The sequence below is a fragment of the Danio rerio genome, chromosome 3 (genome assembly GCF_052040795.2).
Source record: "Danio rerio strain M-AB ecotype USA chromosome 3, GRCz13ab, whole genome shotgun sequence".
NCBI lineage: Eukaryota > Metazoa > Chordata > Actinopteri > Cypriniformes > Danionidae > Danio > Danio rerio.
This window is the reverse complement of record NC_141023.1, coordinates 63248432-63272891: the sequence shown is the minus strand read 5'-3', so window position 1 is coordinate 63272891 and position 24460 is coordinate 63248432. Positions and strand designations below refer to the sequence as shown.

The 24460-nt window shown below is 38.0% G+C and overlaps 1 protein-coding gene across 8 annotated transcripts in view; it reads right to left on the bottom strand.

The window, feature by feature from the left end:
• Positions 1 to 24460, bottom strand: part of vwa3a (von Willebrand factor A domain containing 3A) — a 72787-nt gene that overhangs the window by 32349 nt on the left and 15978 nt on the right. For all 8 annotated transcript variants that reach the window (XM_087245269.1, XM_087245272.1, XM_087245270.1 and 5 more), the window contains exons 7-15: positions 22156 to 22281; positions 18688 to 18787; positions 18542 to 18604; positions 17039 to 17170; positions 14335 to 14473; positions 11930 to 12033; positions 6901 to 6981; positions 5974 to 6071; positions 3413 to 3532 (exon numbers count right to left, since the gene is read on the bottom strand). In XM_087245269.1, coding sequence (XP_087101395.1) covers positions 3413 to 3532; positions 5974 to 6071; positions 6901 to 6981; positions 11930 to 12033; positions 14335 to 14473; positions 17039 to 17170; positions 18542 to 18604; positions 18688 to 18787; positions 22156 to 22281 — 963 coding nt within the window. The remainder of the gene's footprint in view (positions 1 to 3412; positions 3533 to 5973; positions 6072 to 6900; positions 6982 to 11929; positions 12034 to 14334; positions 14474 to 17038; positions 17171 to 18541; positions 18605 to 18687; positions 18788 to 22155; positions 22282 to 24460) is intronic.

Here is a 24460-nt window from a genome sequence, read left to right as displayed (position 1 = left end):
ACCGAATGAGAGAATGATGATCACTGGCGCTAACGGCTGATGTGATGCGCGCGACTTAAAACGAATCCCGAATCGTGAAGCAACCGTGTCTGGAACAGGTTCTGGAAACGCAACTATCATCGGTTCTCTTTCAAATAAACTAGACAAAAAGTGATGAACATGCACCCGCAGTCCTGATGCTTTTAAGAGCTCAAACTTTGTCTTTTTGTAAGCAGCATCGGTTGCTTTCACTTTGAACAGATTATTAAATTGCCTAAAGTTAACCGCGTGCATATGATCATCCTTTCATTAATCATTATTATTCACCTGCTTTCATTTGCTTACGGTTTTATTTGCTTTCATTTTTGTTAAAATGGTTTAATTATCTTTTTTTTTTTACAATATTGCTTTAATGGGAGATGAACACTCCATTTATGTGCAGTTAACTGGTGATCCGAGAGATATTTAGCCACGACAGATTACCCAGCATATTTTTGATACATGACAATAGTTATTTTTTTAAAAGTCAATTGCTCTTCTTTCTATTTTAAGAAATGTTTTGTTAAATAGAAAGAATAGAATACAGCTATACTTTGCTTGTTTTGACACATAAAAAATTTGTGACTAAGAAATAGGCTAATTATTGTTTAGTATGGTTATAGAGATAAATTTGGTAAATCATGCTCATGCTCACCAATCAAAACATTTTTAATGAAGTTATTGAAATGTACAAAATGTCTTCGAGGAAGTTGATCTTTACTCATGCTCATTGAGCAAACTCAGACTCGACACACAAAAATGTCAATGTCAAATTTATGCATATAAAATATATATTCCCAACAACAAAATTGTGGCTAATGAAAATGCAGTGTGGCTAGTAACATTGGAAAACTACTAGCCACAGTGGCCGGTGATTACAAAAGTTAATGTAAAGCCCTGAATGCCATTAAAGATCCATTCTGGGTTCCTCAAAGAACCTTTCTGTGAATGATTTCTAAATCAGTTAATCATTTAATTATTAATCATTTTAATTACTATAATCAATTTTTTTGAAGTTGAAAATGTTCTTGTATTGTAAATTTGAGATGTCATTAAAGTGTATATATAAACTCTAAAATGCTGGGTTGTCATAACCAAGTGTTGGGTCAAATATGGACAAACCCAATGTTGGGTTATTATTTTTTTTTTAAGTTAATTAAAATGTACAATTTTCAACCCAATGTTTGTTATCTGATTATGTCTGCAGGATCCTCCAAATAGTAGCTGAAATAGTCTGGCTTGATGATTTGTCTCCTGCTGAAATGCGTTTCTCTATATTTGGGAAGAACAGCTGGATGACTATGCAGAGACAGTCCCAGTGCTGCCTGTACCTGCTGCACCTAATGCTGCTGCTCTGGCACAGTTGTGTCGCACACAGAGCCATTTATTTGGCTGAAAAGTTTAAAATTTGCATATATGTGAGAAATCACCAATGTGAGCTGCTCCACTTATTAAAAATACAATAAGAGCAATATTTCATGACAAATAAATATAGATGCAAAACTCTCTACAGGCATCATCAAGTCAAATTAAAGGCTTTCATTCATTCATTTTCTTGTCGGCTTAGTCCCTTTATTAATCCGGGGTCGCCACAGCGGAATGAACTGCCAACTTATCCAGCAAGATTTTACACAGCGGATGCCCTTCCAGCCGCAACCCATCTCTGGGAAACATCCACACATTCACACTCATACACTACGGACAATTTAGTCTACCCAATTCACCTGTACCACACGTCTTTGGACTGTGGGGGAAACCGGAGCACCCGGATGAAACCCACGCGAAGGCAGGGAGAACATGCAAACTCCACACAGAAACGCCAACTAAGCCGAGGTTCGAACCAGCGACCCAGCGACCTTCTTGCTGTGAGGCGACAGCACTACCTACTGCACCACTACCTCACCCCAAATTAAAGGCTTTTTAAGACAATTAGACGTGAAATTTCAGACTTACACAAGGCTAAGCGCTAATGTTTTTTTTTCTAATGGCCCAGTTAAAACAGTAAAAAAAATATTAAACCGTATAAAACATATTATTCGAAGGAAGATAATTAACTCATGTCTGTAAATTGAGTTAATAAATAAACTTTTGTTAAAACTAGCTTTATATGAACAGGAAAATTAGGACCTGTTTAAAATGAATTAAGAACTACAACACAAGGGCTGTATTTTGATGGTCCATGCGCAGAGCGCAAAACGCAGGGCGCAAACGCTTTCAGGGCGTGTCAGAACGTATTTTTGCTAATTTAAGGACGGGAAAATCCGCTTTGCGCCATGGCACATGATCTAAAGGGGTTGAGTTTATTTTCTTAATGAGTTATAGGTGTGTTTTGAGAATAAACCAATTACAGTCTCATCTCCCATTACCTTTAAGAGCCAGCTGCGTCGCGCCAAGAGCGCATTCGCTATTTACAGGACGTAAAGTAAGTTCACTTTCGCTCTTGGATAGGGAAACCTTTACGCACAGACATCAATTAGTCTATAAATAAATAATTTTGTTTGTTAAACGCAAATATTCGTTTCAAAACTATTTCTAAATTCAGTTCTAATTTCCAGCAAACGAATAAATGAACAATAATAACGAACTGTGCTCAAAAACCTGAGTTATATCCTAAAACACATGCTGTGCCCCATATGGTCTTAAACCTGACAGGTGGGCAAATCTAAGCTTGTTTTTAATAAAACAAATATAAATATGGAGATAATAAATAATACTGCTAATAATAATAACATTATACAAAAGCAAATTGTTATGAATGAACTGAAAAAGCCTCCCGAGATGAAGAAGACATAAAAGCAGTGGTTTTTCATATTTATGTAGGCTAGAAAATAAAATGTTTGGTAATATTTTAATCCTTTATATTTATATTCTATATCTATTCTTATTATATCCTATATATATCCTTAATATTTACAATTTTTTCATATGTAAAGATATTTGCCTATTGCTCTCTTGTGCGTATTAAGCAGTGTGTAAGCGAGGCGCAACTCTGCGCCGGAGTTTAGACCGGGTTAGTTTTGGTCTAATGAAAAATCTATTTTAGTCTCTCAAAATAGCAACGCGCCAGCGGTCCGCCTCCCTTTTTAGACCAGAACGCCTATGGGCGCACAAATGAGCGCAACTGCATTTGCTAAAACGCCAGGCGTATGATAGGGCCCTATATATTTAATTGAATTTAAGACTTTTTAAGGCCCAAAATTTTGTTTTTAAAATTTAAGACATTTTAAGACTTTTTAAGACCCCACGGATACCCTGTAAAAGGGCTTCCAGTGACAATCTGTAGGAGATTTGAAGACGGAATAACTAAGCAGATCAAAATCTGTCATGTACTGTAAGAGACTGAAATCAGGCGAGAGAGACTTTGTGTGTGTGTATGTGTGTGTGTGTGACCTACAGGATGACATTGAAGCTGTGTTTTCCGGCCATCTGCTCCTGCAGGAGTGTTCGCAGCGCGTGCTGGATGTGGAGCTGGAGGTGTGTGTTCATCCCAGACATGTCCAGCAAAACCTGCACCCTTCATGGAGACACAAACACACTCCTGAACACTAGATAATCCTCACAACATGAGGTTAATAGAGTCACACAGAGGTTAAAGCCTTGAAAATAAAGATCAATATTTAATAATACTCCACTTCATCTCACAAACGTGCTGGATACAGCACACTGGTAAAGGTTTTTCAGCACATTTTGTTAATATTGTTCATTTATTCGTTTGCTAGAAATTAGAACTGAATTTAGAAATAGTTTTGAAACGAATATTTGCGCTTAACAAACAAAATTATTTATTTATAGAATAATTGATGTCTGTGCGTAAAGGTTTCCCTATCCAAGAGCGAAAGTGAAAGTGATCCATATCTCTCATTCTCACGCAGTAGATGCTCTGTTTAACAGTTTTCTGTTAAAAAACTGTCAACTGTTAACTGTTTGCTTGTAAAATGTTCATTTTTTCCACTTAGACTTACTTTGCGTCCTGTAAATAGCGAATGTGCTCTTGGCGCGACTCAGCTGACTCTTAAAGGGAATGGGAGATGAGACTCTAATTGGTTTATTCTCAAAACACACCTATAACTCATTAAGAAAATAAACTCAAACCTTTTAGACCATGCGCCATGGCGCAAAGCGGATTTTCCCGTCCTTAAATTAGTAAAAACGCGTTCTGACACGCCCTGAAAGCGTTTGTCCTGCATTTTGCGCTCTGCGCATGGACCTTCAAAATAGAGCCCTAAGACTGTAAGGTTATTTCAGTTCACTTTTGTAAGCTGAATAATTTTAGTACTGAAATCCACATATAGATCAAATTGAGAACTATAAAAAAGTGGCAAAACTGGAACAACTCATTGAACAAAAAAACAACAACACAATTTCGGTGTAATGACATACTGGTTATGTCATTTCAGTATGATTACAAAAAAAAAAGTATTACTTTGTTTTGCACATTCTGTTGACTACAAGTTAAATTAAACAATACATTTAAATATGCTGATAACTATATTTGTGTCCACTCTAACAAATGAGCATGATCTGTTTAATTTGAGTAGTTTTTTTTTTGTGTTAACCCCTTGTGACCAGCAGGTGCTTTGCTTCTACTGCATCTGACCTGTGAATCCAGCTTGTGTAATCTATCTAATCAAACAGTAAATCTGGAGACTGCAATCAGTGTAGCAGAATAGAAACAAGATAAACTATTTCAGATGAGGCAACACAAAGATACTGAATCTATACTGACACCTGAGGTCATTTAAAAATAAAAATAAAACTTTAATTTGCCAGCGGGGCTTGCATAGATCCCATAATGTTTATATTCATCATTTCTAGTTATCAAAATAGCAATCATTTTTAAATAATCTCTGAAAAGAGGGCTCAACAGTAAGTGTTTTGCTTCTATACAATGTCGTCTGTAGTTTTAAAGTCCTTTATATTTAATGGGTTGTGACTAGCTGTCAGTGTTTTTAGCTACAAAGTAAAGTTTACTTATAAACAAATTTCGAGAGGAGCATGTGCTTATGATTGTTCACAGCTGTTTCAACTTTAGCTAACGACTGATTATCCTATCAGAAGATCCTTAACTCACTATAAATAACCAGACTTTTCTCATCTCAATATCTTCGTCTTGAAGAAACCCCCCCACCCAACCCTACTTTCCCTCCTTTCAAACGGGCGTCACGGTGGCCAGCGATTAGCGCTGTTGCCTCACAGCAAGAATGCCCCTGGTTTAATTCCTTTCCAAACCACACGGCATTTCTCTGTGGAGTTTGCTCGATCTCCCCGTGGTCGCGTGGGTTTTCCCTGGGTCCTCCGGTTTCCTCCCACAGTTCAAAAACAAGAACTCTAAACAATTAATCCAAATACTTTAGCTAAACTCTGAGTACACCTTTCAGCATCCATATCTGACACTTAGCTACAACAAGCAAGAGGGGGAGTCATCGAGGTCTACCTGAGCTCAAACTCCCCTCTCGCCTTGCAACAGGAGGGAGCCCAGAGCTCGAGGATCTTATAAGCTCAGGGCTCTCTCCCAGGACAGCACGCCAAACTAGCTTTACTATCAATCATCAGCTAAGTGTGAACTCTTGAAAAATGGTCTGAAAGTGATCCCAACAATAGATTTCTATCTTCTCAATGCAAGCACACTAGCTTATAGATATCCTTAAAACTAACAAAAATGGTACTACTGATATCTAAAAATCTTTATTTTAATTTGACAGGACCTTTAAATCACCTTCCTGATGCTCGGTTTGAACTTCAGTAGATCATCTCGACCGAAGTAGCTCCCATTTGATTGGCTTTTTGTGTTCATGTGCATTATAAAGTCACTGGTTGTGCTCTCTGTCATCTGCAGTGTCCTCCAACACGCATACAGTACAGTATGCTTCCTATAATTTGTGAAGTGCACATTGCGGGGAGCTGCTGAAATGACTGTGGCACACACTGAGTGTGAGCGCATGCTCTTCTTCTTACCTCTGCTCACACACACTTCCCCAGATCATCCGACTGCTCGTCTGGTTCAACCAAGCCACTCTCCTCTCACACACACGCACCGCTCGCAGGAGTCGCTTCTGCATGACACAGAAAACAAAACAAAAAATATGTACAAATGCAACAAAAATATATAGCTCTTTGGGTTTTTTTTAACACCAATACAAAGGATCAACAATTAAAAAAAAAAAAAGCAAAATATGCTTGATATGGGTTGCAACTGAAATCTGCAGGAAGGTAGATCTCCACCCTAGTAGCAAAGAATTCTGGCCCAGATTTGGCATAAAGCTGGCACAGCAGGCATTCATCCGGCACTGGCATACAGCATGTGGGCCAAACATGGCCCGGGTTTGGCAGAGGTGGCACCGTTTTTAAGGCGGCACACAAGATTTGGGCCAGATGAAAAACTTAGTATTTGGCCCAGATTTACAAATGTGATAAGTGGGCCACGTGAGTTTGGCCAGTCTTGACCCACTTTTAAAATACACTAAAATCATTTTTGAGTAAAAAAAAAAATTCTACCAATCAGGTCACTTTGAGAAAAAGCGTGCCCATAGTGTGCCTAAAGCGCATCACTCCATGGGTTTATCAGTTTCATTGCAATCGTGACACACCAACCTATCTGGCCCAGTTCAGACCCAGTTATGAGTTATTAACTTGGCTGAGACTTGGCCCAGATATGGTCTGTGTTTGGCCCTTGTCTGGAAGCCAGATTTGGTCCAGTCATGTACCGTAATTCACTGCGGCATGTGGGCCAAGCAAAACCTGATTGTGTGGGCCAGAGCTGGGCCAGAGAAATTTTGCTATGTGGGCAGGAACAGGATTGGCCACCCCTGCACTAGGGGCATCAGAGACTTATTGTTACATCTTGTAAAAAGGGGCATAGTGCGTCCACTTTAAAATATATACCTGGTAGCTGTGCAGCGATGGCGGATCAACATGCAGATTCTTCACAGACCCGTCCGGCCAGTCGACCTGCACCATGAGCCTCTGCAAACCAACACGGAGAAATTTCAAATTTTCTGTATGGGTCAACAGAAGAGACTCAAAGGTCATCCTATAACTGCAGGTACATTTATTTGGCATTTCAAATTAAAAGTAAATGAATGTTGCACTATATCCCCATATAAAAATAAATGTATCTCTAATATCCATAACAAATTACAAACAATATTCCCCCCCTCATCCAATAAATATAAAGATAGCTGGGAGAAGGACATGGGTACCCATATTCCTGATGACATCTGGGAAGAATCTTTGGAACACATACACTCCTGCTCCTATAATACGAGACATCGTCTTATACAATTCAAAATTATACATAGGCTTCACTTTTCAAAAGTAAAGATCCACTACATTTTCCCAAACGCTTTATCCAACTGTGATAAATGTCAGTCCCCTAATGCAACACTTTTCCATGCTTTTCTTTCTTGCCCGAAGGTCACAAACTACTGGTCTGATGTATTTAATGTATAGTCAAGAATTTTTAAGACTACACTGTTACCTGAACCATTGTTGATCATTCTTGGCACATCAGAGTTATTCAGAAAATTTACTTCAGCCCAACAGCGGTTCATTTCCTACTCTCTTATTACTGCAAAAAAAATTGCTTTTGATGTCATGGAAAGGACCAACGATACCTACTGACAAAATGTGGCTTCGAGATCTCTCCAATACTTTACATTTAGAAAGAATTAGATATCTGTTGAAGGACAATCTCTCAGGTTTTTATAATATTTGGCAACCCTTCATAGACTTCTTACAATCAGTATCTGCATAAACACGTATTTTCTTCCATTTTTTATATATAAACTCTTATTGTACTTCTTGCTACAAAATTGTATTCTACTTCCACATTGTTCGTCTTTTCTGCTTTGTTTTGTATGTATATTCACACAAAAATATTTGAGCCTTTTTTATATTGTTGATTGAAAATGTATAATATATATACTGTATGCTCAATAAAAAAAAAAAAGACAATTAAAAGTAAATGGAAAAAACTCTTTATAAACAACAAATCTTTCCAGTGTTTTATTGAAAATGAGTGGCGTGGTGGCTCAGTGGTTAGCAAGAAGGTTGCTGGTTTGAGCCCTGGCTAGGTCAGTTGGCATTTCTGTGTGGAGCTCGACCTGTTGGTGTGGGTTTCCTCTGGGTGCTTCAGTTTCCCCAACAGTTCAAAGACATGCGCTATAGGGGAATTGAATAAACTAAATTGGCCGTAGTGTTTGAGTGTGAATGAGAGTGTATGGGTGTTTCCTTGTACTGGGTTGCAGCTGGAAGGGTATCTGCAGTGTAAAACATATGCTGGAATATTTGGTGGTTCATCCCGCTGTGACGACCCCTGATTAATAAAGGGACTAAGTCGAAGGAAAATGAATGAATGAATATACAACACTTTTCACTGCTTTACATCTTATCAGTGAGAAAAAATTATATTATTATCTGGGGTTTTTGGATAGTTGTGGGAGATAATTCCACCAATTTAAAGGTATTTTTTACCTTTTTAGGTAATTTTTTACCCAATTTAAACCTTTTTAAAATTTTGACAAAATATACAATACAAACGTATGGGACAATCCAACTTTATTTATTTTTATGGATATTTTATTTTATCATTGAACAGTTACAGGGTATCCCCGGGATCCTCCAAATGAAATTCAAGGCTTTTTAAGACCTTTTTAATACCATTTCAAATTAAATTCAATGCCAACTTCGTACCAATTCCGACAGAAGTATAAGGAAAAAAGGTTAAATCTGCATAAATTTTGAACCCTTTAGAAAATAATTATGCACAAGTGACTACTAGAATTGAATAAAACATTTGACTTAAATGGTCAATTACGTTTAATACATATGCAACAGCATAACACAAAATTGATTTGTAATAAACAAGTAAATTTGAACTTGGTGTTGAACACCAGGGGCCTCATGTATCAACGCTGCGTACGCACAAAAACTTTGCGTACGCCAGGTTTCACGCTCAGAATCGCTCATGTTTGGATTTACTAACAATGAACTGAACGTGGGAATGTGCGCAGCTCCACGGCAGCTTTCTGGCTGGCGTACGCACATTTTTTGTGCGTGTCTGTTTTATTTCCATTGGCGACTCCTAGAGGCAGTTGTGTTAAATTGCACTCTACAAAGTGTCTGAGCCTTGCAATGGCAGCTGTATGAGACGGGTTCATCTAGCAGGTAAGTAAGGTTTCCACACCATACAGTTGACCAGCCAAACTTTAAAGCACAATTTGCAGCAGTCGCCTGTTTTCCCAATGTAATCTGAGCGATCTACTGCATGCACATTGATATAAAGACACTATCTGAAGATGAATTTGCATGCGTGAATCAGAAACATTTCCATTCAATAAATGTGCAAATAAATTATGATGCACAAACTTATTGATGATTCCTACTTGTCTTTCTCGTGATAAATAGTTGGCAAAATCTGATATGTAGCGGGGAAAAAAAGAAGAAAGAGTTCATCAGACGCTGGATTCGAGCCGAGTTCATGCTCGAACATGTCAATTCAAGATCACATGCGTTTTACAAGGTGCGCCACTGAGACTGCTAATAGTACTGCAACATTTTACAGATATAAATCTCACTATTTCTTTTTTTTAATGCACTCAGTGCGATGTTCAGACCCAACTGTGTTAACCGCATCAGCTAAACTCTACCACTCTATTTTTTTCTTTTGTTGTTAATTCCGGAGAACAAACTTGCAAATAACACCGCTTTTCTCCGGTCTACCTCCGAAAGCAGCACCTCCAATTCACATTCTGTTCAAAGTTTCTCTTTTTGCTTGCTTTTGCCGTTGCTTTTTCGTTGGGATTTTTCCATTAGCATAGTCATTAGCATATTCATACGGGGGAGGAGGCAGGGAGGGGTTTTGCGCTCGTGCATGTTGCGCTCAGTTTCACATTCATTCTGATGTACAAAAGAATATGCGTGAGATTCGGTGTACGCAGTGTTTCATACATCTGAATTTTTTTCTGCGTACGCACATTTACAGCTTTGTGCGTACGCAATGTTTTAGTAAGATTTCCACGCAAGTCTTCGTACATAAGGCCCCTGGTCTGCTGCCTTGGCTGCAATTTTTTTCGCCCAGACTCTCAAGTCCTGTCAACTTCTGCTTGTGGCTTTTTCTCAACGCGTTTGCCGTAGAGTTGGTGTTGAGCCACAGTAAGATAGGATGTTCCTTGGCTGTGTTGACAATGCTTCTAATGTAGAAATTAGAGGTGTGAACCTACACTGGTCTCACGGTTTGGTTCGGTTACAATTATCTTGCCATCTATTCAGTTCAATTCGATATCTCTGTGCATCACGATGCATACACAGTTTTATATTGGGGGAGCTGTCTATATAAACACACACACACATAAAAACAAAGCACTAAGCAAGCGACACACAGCAATACGCTCTCTCTCATTCACACACATAAACACTCACACATATACACACACACACACACGCGCTTGCTCGCTCGGGAGCGATTTTCCAACCACTCCTGTGCTTTATTCTGAAATGTATTCCCGCCACGCAAGAAATCTGGTCGGGTCCCGCAGGAATGCAGACATCTATCCAGAAGTATGGCTGTAACAGCCGAGAGGAGAGGAAAAGTCACGGCAGCAGGTCAAATGGGCCACAGTGAGAGAGAGAGAGAGATAGAGATTGACTTTCATTCTCTCAATCGCAGTGAAATAGGAGCTTCTGCTGTAAGTGTCAGTGAAAGACTGTGCAGAAAACACATGCGATGAAATTGTGCACAGCTTCTGTGTTTTTAAGTAGTTGGAGCGTTGAAAATACTTGTGCGCTTCTCCCTCAACATAGTAAGCTATTTGGCGACACACTTTCTGCTATGATGTAAGGCGCTAGATGCACTCATTGTTACGCTAAATGAATTTTTAAATTAGCCTACATTAGTAACAGTTAACTTGGTATGAACTTTAATCCTAGGAAAGGCAAAAATAAATAAATAAAATCAGATCTTTGTAATGAAATCCAAGACTTTGTATATCAAATTCAAAGCTATTAAGGCCTTAATTTAAGATTATCAAATGTAAGACTTCTTCAATGCTTTTAAGACTCTGCGGGTTCTCTGTGCTAAAGAAACAAATGTGTCAGACCCAGCAATCTAATTATCCGCACCTAATTTTTACAGACACATTTTTGCAGAAAATACTGTGTTGTCATGGCATGTACCCTCTTGAGATCTTGGGAATAGTAAGTAACATGTTTTATAAATAATAAAAAATTCAAACCATTTAATAATAATAATAATAATAATTCGTTACATTTATATAGCGCTTTTCTGGGCACTCAAAGCGCTTTACACAATGGGGGGGGAATCTCCTCATCCACCACCAGTGTGCAGCATCCACCTGGATGACGCGACGGCAGCCATATTGCGCCAGACCGCACACCACACACCAGCTGAATGGTAGAGAGGAGACAGAGTGATGAAGCCAATCATGATATGGGGAGGGTTAGGAGGCCATGATGGACAGAGGCCAGTGGGCAGATTTGGCCAGGATGCCGGGGTTAAACCCCTACTCTTTTTCGAAGGACATCCTGGGATTTTTAACGACCACAGAGAGTCGGGACCTCGGTTTAACGTCTCATCCGAAAGACGGCGCTCACTGAGCAGTATAGAGTCCCCGTCTCTATACTGGGGCATTAGGACCCACACAGACCGCAGGTTGGGCGCCCCCTGCTGGCCTCACTAACACCACTTCCGGCAGCAACCTAGCTTTCCCAAGTGGTCTCCCATCCAGGTACTGACCGGGCGCAGCCCTGCTTAGCTTCAGTGGGCGACCATGTGAGAGTTGCAGAGAGCTAGCTATTTTTTTTTTTTTTATAAAAAGCTCAAATAAAGTTAATAAATGATGGCATTGGACACCAGATGTACCTGCAGTCACAGAATCCCTGACACACTCCTCACCTCATGCACTGTAGAGGAAACGGTCTTTCCCAACACCGCCACAAACGTCTCATGTGGAGAATATGCGTTTCTGGCCAGCAGCTGATACAGATCCAGCCTCTGAGCTGCATGGGCGGACACAACATGAGCCATTAGCAGATGCACAATCAAAGCCACACATGCACAAACATGCAAGATTGTCAGATCTAGGGGTTTAGTTTGCTGCATTGCTGATTATTTAGAAAGCATCTTCAACTGAGTTTGATTTCAGAAGCCAACATTAAGGGCCAGATTTACTCACCGCTTGCATCAGCACAAACCCTCTTTGGCTTTAAAAACACTGCCGTCAGGGTTTACAGGAGACACGCAGGCTGAAAGGCTTGGACACTGTGAACTTGTTTTTTTGCATATGCATTTGTTTTAGTCCTTTTAAATGCCAAAATGTTGGAGAGAAGTGTATTTATGCTGTTATTTAACACTGATTCTGCAACTGTCCCATATGGCATACAAATGTGAGCCACTTTAGGTAGTTATGCGGCACTCTTTGCAGAGTTTTGAAGGCAAATGTTGGCAGGTACACAGGTAAAACCCAAAAAGTTAAGGTAACTCAAACCATTTGAGGAAACCGATTGCAACAAACCATTTAAGTTCAAAACAAATAAACCCAATAAATGAAGAGAGCTCAAATCAACTGAGTACTGAAAAACCCAATAAGTTAAGGCAACTCAAACCGCCTGAGGAAACCAATTGCTACAAACCATTTGAGTTAAAAAAACTAATCTATATGAATACTGTGAACTTACTCCATTTGAGTTCAAGTAAAGAGATATTTAACTAACTCATTCCCCTAAACACTGAGTTCAAAATTCTTTTTAAATGAGTAGAATTAACTTTCAGTCCATTTTGAGTTAACTACACTTATTTCATTTGATAAAGTTGACTGTTGGCTTTTATAGTGCATGCTTTAGGATGTTATTGTAAATGAATGTTCTCTCAGAGTTGATAGAAAAAAAATTCCTATAAGATTAATATATTGTAAATGGAAAGTTCTAATAACATTACATATAATGTTCTGAGAACATGACTGAAACCATTTTGAATTAAGTTATTATAAAAAATCATCAAAGTTTGAGAGGACAGCAAAAACAGCACTTTTTCGGCGCAGGAAGTTAAAAATATCCAACTTGCTGTTGGGTTTGAGATTTTGCTACAAGAGACTTTTTTGTAGGTGTTGGCATGTTTGAGGTGTGTGCCAATTTTCGTGCTTGCGCGTGAATCATAGCTCTGGGGCCAGTCCGTCAAAAATGCATAGGTGGCGCTGTCGAGTCCTTTTGCCATGCCCACTTCCGAAACCTATAACAAACGTAAATTTTCGACACTTGGGGCGTGTGCATAGTTTTCGGCATATTTAGCCCCTCAAAATCACGATTCATTCTGGAAAAGAAGAGTTGCTGACATTTACTTCAGACACGAAAACTCTAATGGCGGATGGCTGCTTTTTACTCAGGGCTGTCTATGCTAATGAGGGAGAGATCATTACTAATGGGCGGGACGTCTGATTCCCCGTCTGATAATGCGTACAAAGGGAGAACGTCAATCAAAGTGTTTCTGCAGATTCAAGAGTGCTTATAAAAATAGAGTAATTAAAAATAGAGTAATTTTCTACCACCTGAAACTGGTTATATAAACACACACTCTCAGAAATAAAGGTACGGGAGCTGTCTCTGGGGCAGTACCTTTCAAGATACAAGATACAAAGATACATATTTGTACCTAAAGAGACCAAAGTGGTACTTCAAAGGTACATATTAGTACCCAAATGCACCTTAAATGTACCAATATGGTCCATTAAGGTACCAATATAGCCTCTTAAGGTTCAGATATGTACCTTTAGAGAAGGTACTGTCCCAGTGACAGCTCCCGTACCTTTATTTCTGAGTGCACTGTTGCCACAAAACTATGTTTAAACCTCTTATAAAAGAGATTTTTGCATAAGAAGTCTCCTTTTATACACCATCTAAAAATCTGTTTAAAAAAATAACTTTATTTAACTACATGGAAACATGTTTAGAACCTAAAATTGCTAGATTGGCTTATCCTCATCATTGTTTCTGTGCGTCTGTGACCTAATAAAATGTATTTCTTTGTGCATTGTGCTGTTCTTTTTGAAAATGAGCAGTTGTGCCAGTGTTTTCTATTTTATGCTATGTCAACAGATCATTTTATAGGACTGTGCTCTCATGCCAATTTGCTCTGTTTGTTAAATCTTGCCCATTGTCTTATTTTACTCTATTTTATTCTAAATCAATTTCCTATGGATAAAAGTCCTGTCTTTTACACTCAAATATGTTAGTTTGAGTGTATTGTTGGAGGCTCTTAGATGCCCTCATGTCAGGGTTTGAACAGACAGAAAGTTTCAGACTCACCCTTGAGGCCGTGTTTCTTTAGCCAATCACTGGAGGTTTGCTGTGCAGGATCTGAGGGGCTGAAGATCAGTGGAGCACTGAGAGCAGAGTGCACAGGACTGAGCTCAGATAGAGAGAGATCAGACAATCCTGCGGAGATCTGAGAAGCGAGAGGAGACGACAGAAAGAGCAAAAGGACTGGCTGAAAACATGTACAGTGTTGTCTTTCTGGCGTAAAAAAAACAAACATTAATGATTAATCCTTTAATACTACAAATGAGTCTGAGATGAAGTACAGTTATTCTGCCTTCTGTGAATTTTTTTTTCTTTTTCAAATATTTCCCAAAGATGTTTAACGGAGCAAGGATTTTTTTTTTAACAGAATGTCCTATAATATTTGTTCTTTTTTTTAAATCTGCTCTCCATCAAACAGAAATTGGAGGAAAAATATGTATGTCACAATCACCAGTGATCTACAACCTGAGATCGCTGGTAAACACTCCTTTTCACATGAACTACAAATCCACAATGTTTTGGACTACATATTCAGTCATGCAGCACACACCTGTTCCAAGTCTCCTCTGATTAGACTTTTACATCTAGGACTCATGCTTGGACTATAAGTACTGCTCAAATACAAACACTGTTGCTGAGTCTTGTTATCCTTTGTCTTGTTTTTCTGTGTTTTTGATCCTCGCCTTGTTTATTTGTTTAATCCTGTTTGCTGCCTGCCTTGTGATCATCTGCCTGTTATTTTGACTATGACTCTGGATTGCCCTTATACATCTGTTTGCCCCTGTATTGACCACTGCTTGCCTGACCATTCTAATAAACCTGCATGTGCATCCGCACCTCTGTTGTCAGTGTCACATCCCTAGTTACAATATGCAACGGGGCTAATAATTCTGACTTCAACTGCATAAAAAACAGAGTAAAAATGTGTTTGTTGAATGAATTTTGTTCGAGCAAAAATAAAAATGAGTGCATTAGTACTCAATTCAATAGAGAAACTTTCTTGGAACATTAATATTATGTGGATGGAATGTTCTAACTATGTTTTAAATAGCATTCTGAGAATATTAATGTAACTTGGCACTGAAACGTTACGAAAACGTTTTAAATAGCGCTATTATAACCCAAAAAATGTTGCAAATATTGTAAAAAAAAAAAATTGTAATACTATCTATCTTAAAAAAGTTTAATGTTTTGAACGTTCTAAGAATATAAATTTAAAAAAAGGTTATTCACTTTAATGGGAACATTTTCAAAACCTAAATTTCTCACTGTTGTGTGTGTAAAGAGTAAAAATAAAACCAAATTGATCAAAATTATTCTGTGATGAAGTATACTGCAAAGAGGGAAAAAAGTACTTCTGCACTGAATAAATTAGTTCAGGCAAGACTAACATGTAGTGTATAAATACTCAACTCCAGCTTGTAAAAAATAAGGCATGAACTAAAATTATTTGTTACGCTTACAAAGATTCTTTGAGGACAGATGTGTCAAAAGTAAAATAATTGAGTAAAAGCTATTCAAGGTGGTCCCATCATGCACTGGGACATTTTGCAGAAATTATTTTAATTTCATATAAACGTGTTTATTTTTCTCTTCTTTAAATCAATTTGGTACCAGTGCTATGTTTTTAATGGAAAAATCATACATGCTTTTATAGATATAAATATTTAAAAAACTATAATACATATATATTTTTTTGTTTAAGTGCAAATGCTTTTGTACACGTATTATGCACTGTAAAAATAATATGTCATGAAACAAACAGTCATGAAAACAAATGTTTTTATGTAACTTTAACTAATATTATTCAGTTGATCAGATTTCAACTACATTATTGTCAGTTTTTAAAAATTTTACTTCATATTTTTAGTCAGTTTGGCGGATGTACGTTGAGATTACTATAAAAGCTCCATTGAGTCAGCTAAAAACTCATTTTTAAAGTGTGTTGTTATTTGGCACTAACTTTTAACATATAAGGTTTTCTGATGCCCTTACACAAAAAAATAACTCATTGAATGAACTCAATTTAATTAAGGGCAGGATCTACCGCCATTAAATTTGTTTAGCACCACCTAAAAAGATATTTACATAATTAAATGCAGTTGAGTTGGTCCAACATGATTTTATCAAATAAAAGCTAAAATACATTTGCATTTCATTTACCTTAAACTCTGATAACATCATGTTGAAGTCAGAATTATTCGCCCCCTTTGGATTATTTTTCTTTTTTAAATATTTCACAGATTCTGTTTAACAGAGCAAGGACTTCTTCACAGTGTTTTCTGATTCTATTTTTTTGATTGACTTTTCTGACTTCAACTGTACGATTACTTTTATTGTCAACATTTCCCTCTATTAATTCAATCCTACGCAAACCATGCTGGGAACTGCAAATCCCCAAATCAGGTTGGACCAACACAAAACGATTAAGTTAACTTAATAAATTTAAGTGGATTGAACATAAAACAAATAAATTGGCCAAAGAAATTACAAGAATTGTGTTCTTTCAGCTCATTTTAGACAGGTAGTTTAAACTAGCAGTAGTAATCTTTTTTATTTTATTTTTTGGAGTGTATGTGGGACCTAAGTACATATTAATATAGTATTAATCTTCTTTAAAGTGAAATATAATCCAAATGTAAATTTTAAAAATAGCCTTAATGTAAATATATGAGTTGTTTTTTGTGTACTGTACTTAAGTGTGTATCACCTGTGAGTCGACAGAGGCTGCTGTGTCTCCATCTCCACCCTGCTGAATGCTCTGAATGTGGGCAAGAGCATCTCGAGCTGCTTTAATCTCCGTCCAAAGCACATCTACATCAGTGCTGCTGTCTACTACACCCTAATCATCACACACACACACACACACACACACACACACACACACACACACACACACACACACACACACACACACACACACAAAAGGAGTCACAACAAACACTGACAACATCCAAACACATCAAGGGCTCTATTTTGACGGTCCATGCGCAGATTGCAAGACGCAGGGCGCAAATGCTTTCAGGGCGTGTCAGGACGCGTTTTTGCTAATTTAAGGACGGGAAATCTGCCTTGCGCCGTGGCGCATGGGCTAAAAGGGTTGAGTTTATTTTCTTAATGAGTTATAGGTGTGTTTTGAGAATAAACCAATTACAGTCTCATCTTCCATTCCCTTTAAGAGCCAGCTGCGTCGTGCCAAGAGCGCATTCGCTATTTACAGGACGCAAAGTAAGTTTAAGTGGAAAAAATGAGCATTTCACTAGCAAACAGTTAACAGTTTATTAACAGAAAACTGTTAAACAGAGCATCTACTGCGTGAGAATGAGAGATATGGATCACTTTCACTTTCGCTCAAGGATAGGGAAACCTTTACGCACAGACATCAATTAGTCTATAAATAAATCATTTTGTTTGTTAAGCGCAAATATTCGTTTCAAAACTATTTCTAAATTCAGTTCTAATTTCCAGCAAACGAATAAATGAACAATAATAACAAAATGTGCTCAAAAACCTGAGTCATATCCTAAAACACATGCTGTGCCCCATATGGTCTAAAACCTGACAGGTGGGCAAATCTAAGCTTGTTTTTAATAAAACAAATATAAATATGGATATAATAAATAATACTGCTAATAATAATAACATTATACAAAAGCAAATTGTTATGAATGAACTGAAAAAGCCTCCTGAGATGAAGAAGACATAAAAGCAGAGGTTTTTCATATTTATGTAGGCTAGAAAATAATATGTTTTGTAATATTTTAATCGTTTATATTTATATTCTATATCTATTCTTATTATATCCTATATATATCCGTAATATTTACATTTTTCATTTGTAAAGATATTTGCCTATTGCTCTCTTGTGTGTATTAAGCAGTGTGTAAGCGAGGCGCAACTCTGCGCCGGAGTTTAGACCGGGTTAGTTTTGGTCTAATGAAAAATCTATTATAGTTTCTCAAAATAGCAATGCGCCAGCGGTCCGCCTCAGAACGCCTTCCTTTTTAGACCAGATGGGCGCACAAATGAGAACTAATGCATTTGCTATTTAAACAGTGTAGCGCAACGCCTCAAAACGACTCTTGCGCCAAGCTAAAACTAGCAAAAGACTATTGCGCCGCGCCTTGCGCCACACTGCGCCAGGTGTATGATAGGGCCCCTACAGTTTAATGCAACTAAACACCACAGCACAAGATATTGCAGGCTATATTACCAGAGCATCAGAAAACAGGTGATATCTCCCATTGGAAACTGCGGCCATTTTCTTCACAGTGTCCTGAGGCGGTACACATCAGTCAGACATTGATGAGGAATATGCTTCAGTGTATTTATTAATAATAAAGGGGAGTGTAGACTCACAATGGCGGCTGGACTGCTGCAGTTGTAGGCGACCATATGAACTGAGATCTTCGGGTGCTGAGCTAAACAATCACATATAACCTCTACTGTCTGCTCAGGGCTAAAAATACAGTATATACAGTCATCAGATTATCAGTATTTCAGCTCTCACACTTCACACCAGAGGCAATTTAATTTGAACACATTGGACAGAAACAGTAGCTTTGCTCACTAATTATTTCTAGCGATTCTGTATGGAGTTTTAGCAGCATGTAACATATTGAATTAAATATTAAAACAGTGTTGTAACACACTTTACTGTTGCTATATTGATTGGGTGGCAACAGAGGTGAAGGTCCAAATGCAGATTTATTTGAGAGTAATCAGAGTAATCAAGCGTTTTTCTAAGGGTTTATACAATTTAATAGATTAATTGTTTATAAAATTGTTTATATAATCGTAATCACGGGTGGAAAAGTCGAGGCAGGCAGCAAAACAGTATAAACAGTAAACAAAACAAAGGGTCAGAAACACAAATAAGGAAGGACTCAGTCATGACGAGCTTCAGTTGTGAGTGTCTAATCAAGAGGTGACCTGGAACTGGTGTGTGACTGCAGTGCGTGATGGGATATGTAGTTTGTTAGAATGACAGGAAGCATTCTTCACAAAGGCTGCTACATTGCTGGTGATCATAACAGTCACAACACTGTTACGGCATGGTTTCAATCTATAGCATGAGTTTCAAGCACACTCACCTGCATGAAGTACACTAATACACTAATTCTAATACAAATTTCCTTTTCAATACACTACTTTTCTATAGTTTTTCTATACGCACTGGATAGACATGTGATTTTTCAACTATACAAGGTGTCCAAAAAAGTGTTTCAAAAGATGCAGGACGTGAGCATAACAGTCAATCATATCCGTCCTGCATATTTACATTGAAAAACAATAGAGAAGTCGCACGTTGGAGAGGAAAACCGCATTCTGTGTGAACGGCCTCATAGGCTGCGCAATCAGCTAAAATGTTGCTAATTTAAATTTTATAGGTGATATATATTGTGTTACCAAAAATAATTGAGGTCATGTTTATGTATTATATGATAAGTTGATATATTGATTATTGCGACAGGCCTCCTAGTAGCCATGTCTCCTACCTAACTAAACCTAATCCGCGTATGTTGTTGCAGAGTACTTTAAAATGATTACGATTAACCAACCAGAGACCTTATGTCAAAATCTACCTATCCACTTCTTTTCGGCTAATATTTTTGTCTTTTGCTCTCTTTTGTCCAACAACGCCAGTTAATTTTAAACCGATAATTTTGGAAGCTAATAATTTGGTGCATCTCCATTCTAAATAGGGTATATGCCGAGCTAGTGTTCTTCCCATACTGATAAACAACCGGTGACCTGTTATTTTGAACTTTTTTCAATTTTTTACGATTCCTTTTACAGCATCGATGTTGTAATGTCATTAAAATACATTCAGTTAAATAAACTTTAGCATTTATTTATTTGCTCAAGCGTAAAACGAGACAAAAAGCTGTTTACTCGCACGCGCCCGTCAGAATCGGCAGGCTAGCGCAGAAGCTCCATTGAATATACTGTGGTAAAATAAATGCTCTTATTATAAAGACATGGCAGGGAAATGTAATTTAATGCAGTGCTTCTTGTACAATCTGAGACCCACTTTATATCGGATATCACTCAGCCAGTGGAGATCGCTGCTTTTTAAAGGAAATAGACCTTAAAGGGCACCTAGGTTACCTCTTTTTTCAGATTTAATATAAGTCTTTTGCGTCTCTAGAATGTGTATATAAAGTTTCAGATCAAAATACCCATCAGATTTTTCATTATACCTTTTACAAGATGCTGTTTTATACTGATTTCCAGCAGGGGGTGATTTTGTCGTACTGCGCCTTTAAGACGAGTTTTTCCCGCCTACTGCTTCTACATGCCTCCTCCCTCAGCTGCGTCAGACAACAGACAGACTTAAAGGAAGAAGGTCTTACGTAGCGTTTGTGAGAAATACTACCGTAAGAACTAACCTTTACTAATCAGTATTGTGAAGTTGCATTGATGAGTCACACACAATATCGTTACAAAGTAAACGCGCGCACGCGTGCACACACACACACACACACACACACACACCGCAGATGACACACACACACAGGCAGGCAGACAGACAGAGAGCGCTTAGCTTGGTTAAGGCTAACCTCAAGTACTGTGTGGATATCTGTTATGCTAATGTACAAAATAAACCTGATTTAACTTCCACAAACCGGGATTGAAGCGTCTTCTTTTATAATTGTTCTGACACGCGGCTGTGCTGATGAAGTAAAGCTGAAGTAAATCGCTGTAATTAATTACACACATATTCTGTTTTAAAACACTTTAAACATGTGAAACTCACTCTTAATCACATTTGATGATGATTGCTGATCCTAGCGAACTGAACAGACCTTTTATTCCCGGTTGCTTTTGCGTATGTCTGGTCATGTTGACATATACACGCGACTACCGGAACATGTTTATGCGCGCAGCTGTCAATCAATACGGTGGACTGGGGGATCGCACACCTACGTAATGGTGCGATCGATTTGAAAACAGCTCCAATTGGCCGACCCTTTTTTTTGTAGTTAAATTGAAAAAAAAGGACTGGGTGTGTTCATATCACCCCAGTATGACGGTCTATACACTACACCAACACACAGATCTGTCCAAACAGCTTGAAAAGTAGATTTTTTACCATAGGTGCCCTTTAAACGCGCTGGTTTTTGCATTAAATACAGTTCGCCGGAAGCGCTTAACCCAGATTACTGGCAAATTAAAAGTCCTATTAGCATGCTTCGGCATATACCCTATTGATTGTGACTGCACTACCAGCAACCATGTTTAAAGTCTACCTATCTAGCATATTATTAATATTTATTTGCAGTGATTAAAGAATTGATATGATAAATGTGTTTAGATCATTGTTTATTCACCTTTTCATCTTTTTTTTTTCCGATGTAATATCACCAAACTGTACACCGATTTTACAGCTGCCTTATTTCCTATAGTATTTCCCTCTTTAATTTCCTTCAAGGGCATTCTATGATACAGAGTTAGGAGCCTCAAATCAAGTGAACTCACTCCATTACAACATCTGACTTAAAGCGAGAGAGTGCTGAAAGACTAAATTGCACGATTCGCAATGCTAGTGTGTGTAAGCGGGCTGCCTCTGCTGAACATTTTACATTCCCAAATTGCACTTTTGTCTTTTCCAGACGAACATCGCCACGAAGCTCCCTTCAAATCTGTTTCTCTGTGGAGAAGGGTTTTGACTTCCCGAACACTGCTGTCTCGCTCTATTACACTGCTAGATGAGACGGGCCACTATTTCTCCTCAGACGCCGGCCAATTATAGTCTCCAACTATTTGAGGAGAATGTCTACAGGCGAGTGTGAATGTGAAGGAAATGAAAAGGCTGAATCTGACCGTGAGCCCAGGATGATGAGCACTGTGTCCAGCTCAGAGCGCCTCAGTGCCCTCTCCAGTGCCCTCAGGAGATCACAGCCTCCACCAGCCTGCAGATGCTTGACCCACGCACAGCACTGCTGGAGCCTTCAGTATGTGGAGCAAAGAAGATATATGTAACATAATAAAAATACATTCCAGAACCTGTGGACTGCCTCCATGGACGAGCTCCTGGCATGAGGGTGTTTGAAAGGCTGGCATCTTTATTCTGCAGTTCTTTTCAGCTTATTCTCATTGTGTTCTTTATGCCATAATGCATTATTAGAAACTCAAAAAAAGTATGCTATATTAGAAATGAGCAAGACACATGGTATATCCAATACACAGTGCATCCGGAAAGCATGCATAGAGCTTCACTTTTTCAAACTTTTTTTATGTTATCTCATTCCAAAATGGATTAAATTAATTTATTTCCTCACAATTCTACACACAATGCCCCATAATGACAATGTGAACAAATAATTTGGTAACACTTTACAATAAGGTTCATTAGTTAATGCATTTACTTACATGAATTAATCATGAACAACACTCGTGCAGCATTTATTAATCATGATTGAACATTTACTAATGCATTATTAACATTTAAGTCCATGCTTGCTAACATGAGTTAATGCACCATGAGTTAACATGAACTCACAATGAACTACTGTATTTTTATTAACTAACGTTAACTAACATGAACAAATACTAAGTAAATACATTGTTCATTAGTTGTTCATCTAATGCATTAATTAAAATTAACTAATGAACCTCATTGTAAAGTGTGACCAATTTTTTTTGGGTCCCACTTTATATTAAGTGTCCTTAACTACTATGTACTTACATCAACAAAAAATAAATACAATGTACTTATTGTGTTTAAAATGTATTTGAGAACACTTGTGGTGCTTTTGAGTTGGGATAGAGGTTGGGTTATGTACAGGTTTAGTGGTATGGGTAGGTTTAAGGGTGGGTTAAGGTGTAAGGGATGGTCAACAGTGTATTTACAAATGTAATTACAAAAGTTAATTACAAATGTAATTACATACAGGTATTTAATCAAGCATAAGTACACATTAAATACATGTATTTAAACAATTAATACATTGTAACAAACTATTAATTCCTGTGTAAGTACATATTAGTTAAGGCCACCTAAAATAAAGTAGGACCATTTTTTGTAATTGTTGCAAATTTATTCAAAATAAAAAAAACCTGAAAAACCAAATGTGCATCAGTATAAATGATATTAGAGTAGTGTTAGCCTTTTAAGTGATTTTATGTTTTAGAGTAGAAGATGTAATGTTCTCAATAATATTTGTAAAGGAAACACAGGCCCTATATGTGCCATTTACATTTATTTCAATTAATATGGAAAACGAGTGCATGTTTTGACCACAACTAATAACGGATTTCTTTTAAATGCGTGTTTGTGTAAAATAATATAATTTGCACAAAGAAATGATGGGGTTCCTCCACCCTGTTTAGAGCATCATTATGGCCATTTTACGTTATATAATAGATCTGCCACAGAGAAACTATGGGTTTTGGAAAACACTCATCACTAGATTATTTATTCATTCATCTTGTCGGCTTAGTCCCTTTATTAATCCAGGGTCGCCACAGCAGAATGAACCGCCAATTTATCCAGCAAGCTTTTACGCAGCGAATGCCCTTCCAGCCGCAACCATGCAACTCCACACAGAAACGCCAACTGAGCCGAGGATTGAACCAGCGACCCAGCGACTTTCTTGCTGTGAGGCGACAGCACTACCTACTGCGCCACTTATTCGCCCTCACTAGATTATTCTTTTCCCAAATGATGCATTGTACTATGATAGTTCATCCGCGAACTATGTCGTTGTTTGGGAAATTCACCCCAAAGTGAGAGGTGGCAGTAACGCACCAAAAAGTTTGTTGTCGACCCCTAAAAAATAGGAAGAAGAAGAAATAGTCATTCTTGCCATCATATATGCTGCGTCCCAATTCGCATACTTGTACTACGCCCTAAAATTATGTACTATTTTTGTGAAGCAAAAGTTACTTATACTTTCGAGTGTGCAACAGAAGAGTATGCAAGCTTTAGGACATACTATATTAACAGATCGTTGTGTTGCTTAGTTATGCACCCTGTCAATCATCCATACACTAGGGTTGGGCCGATAGACGATGCCATCCTCCATCACCGATGGCTAATAGACAACAGGATGCTGAGCCAACATCGCCGATCCTCCGTCTCCGTCGCAAACCTGCTCGCTAACAATACACACTTAGGCGCTGTTTA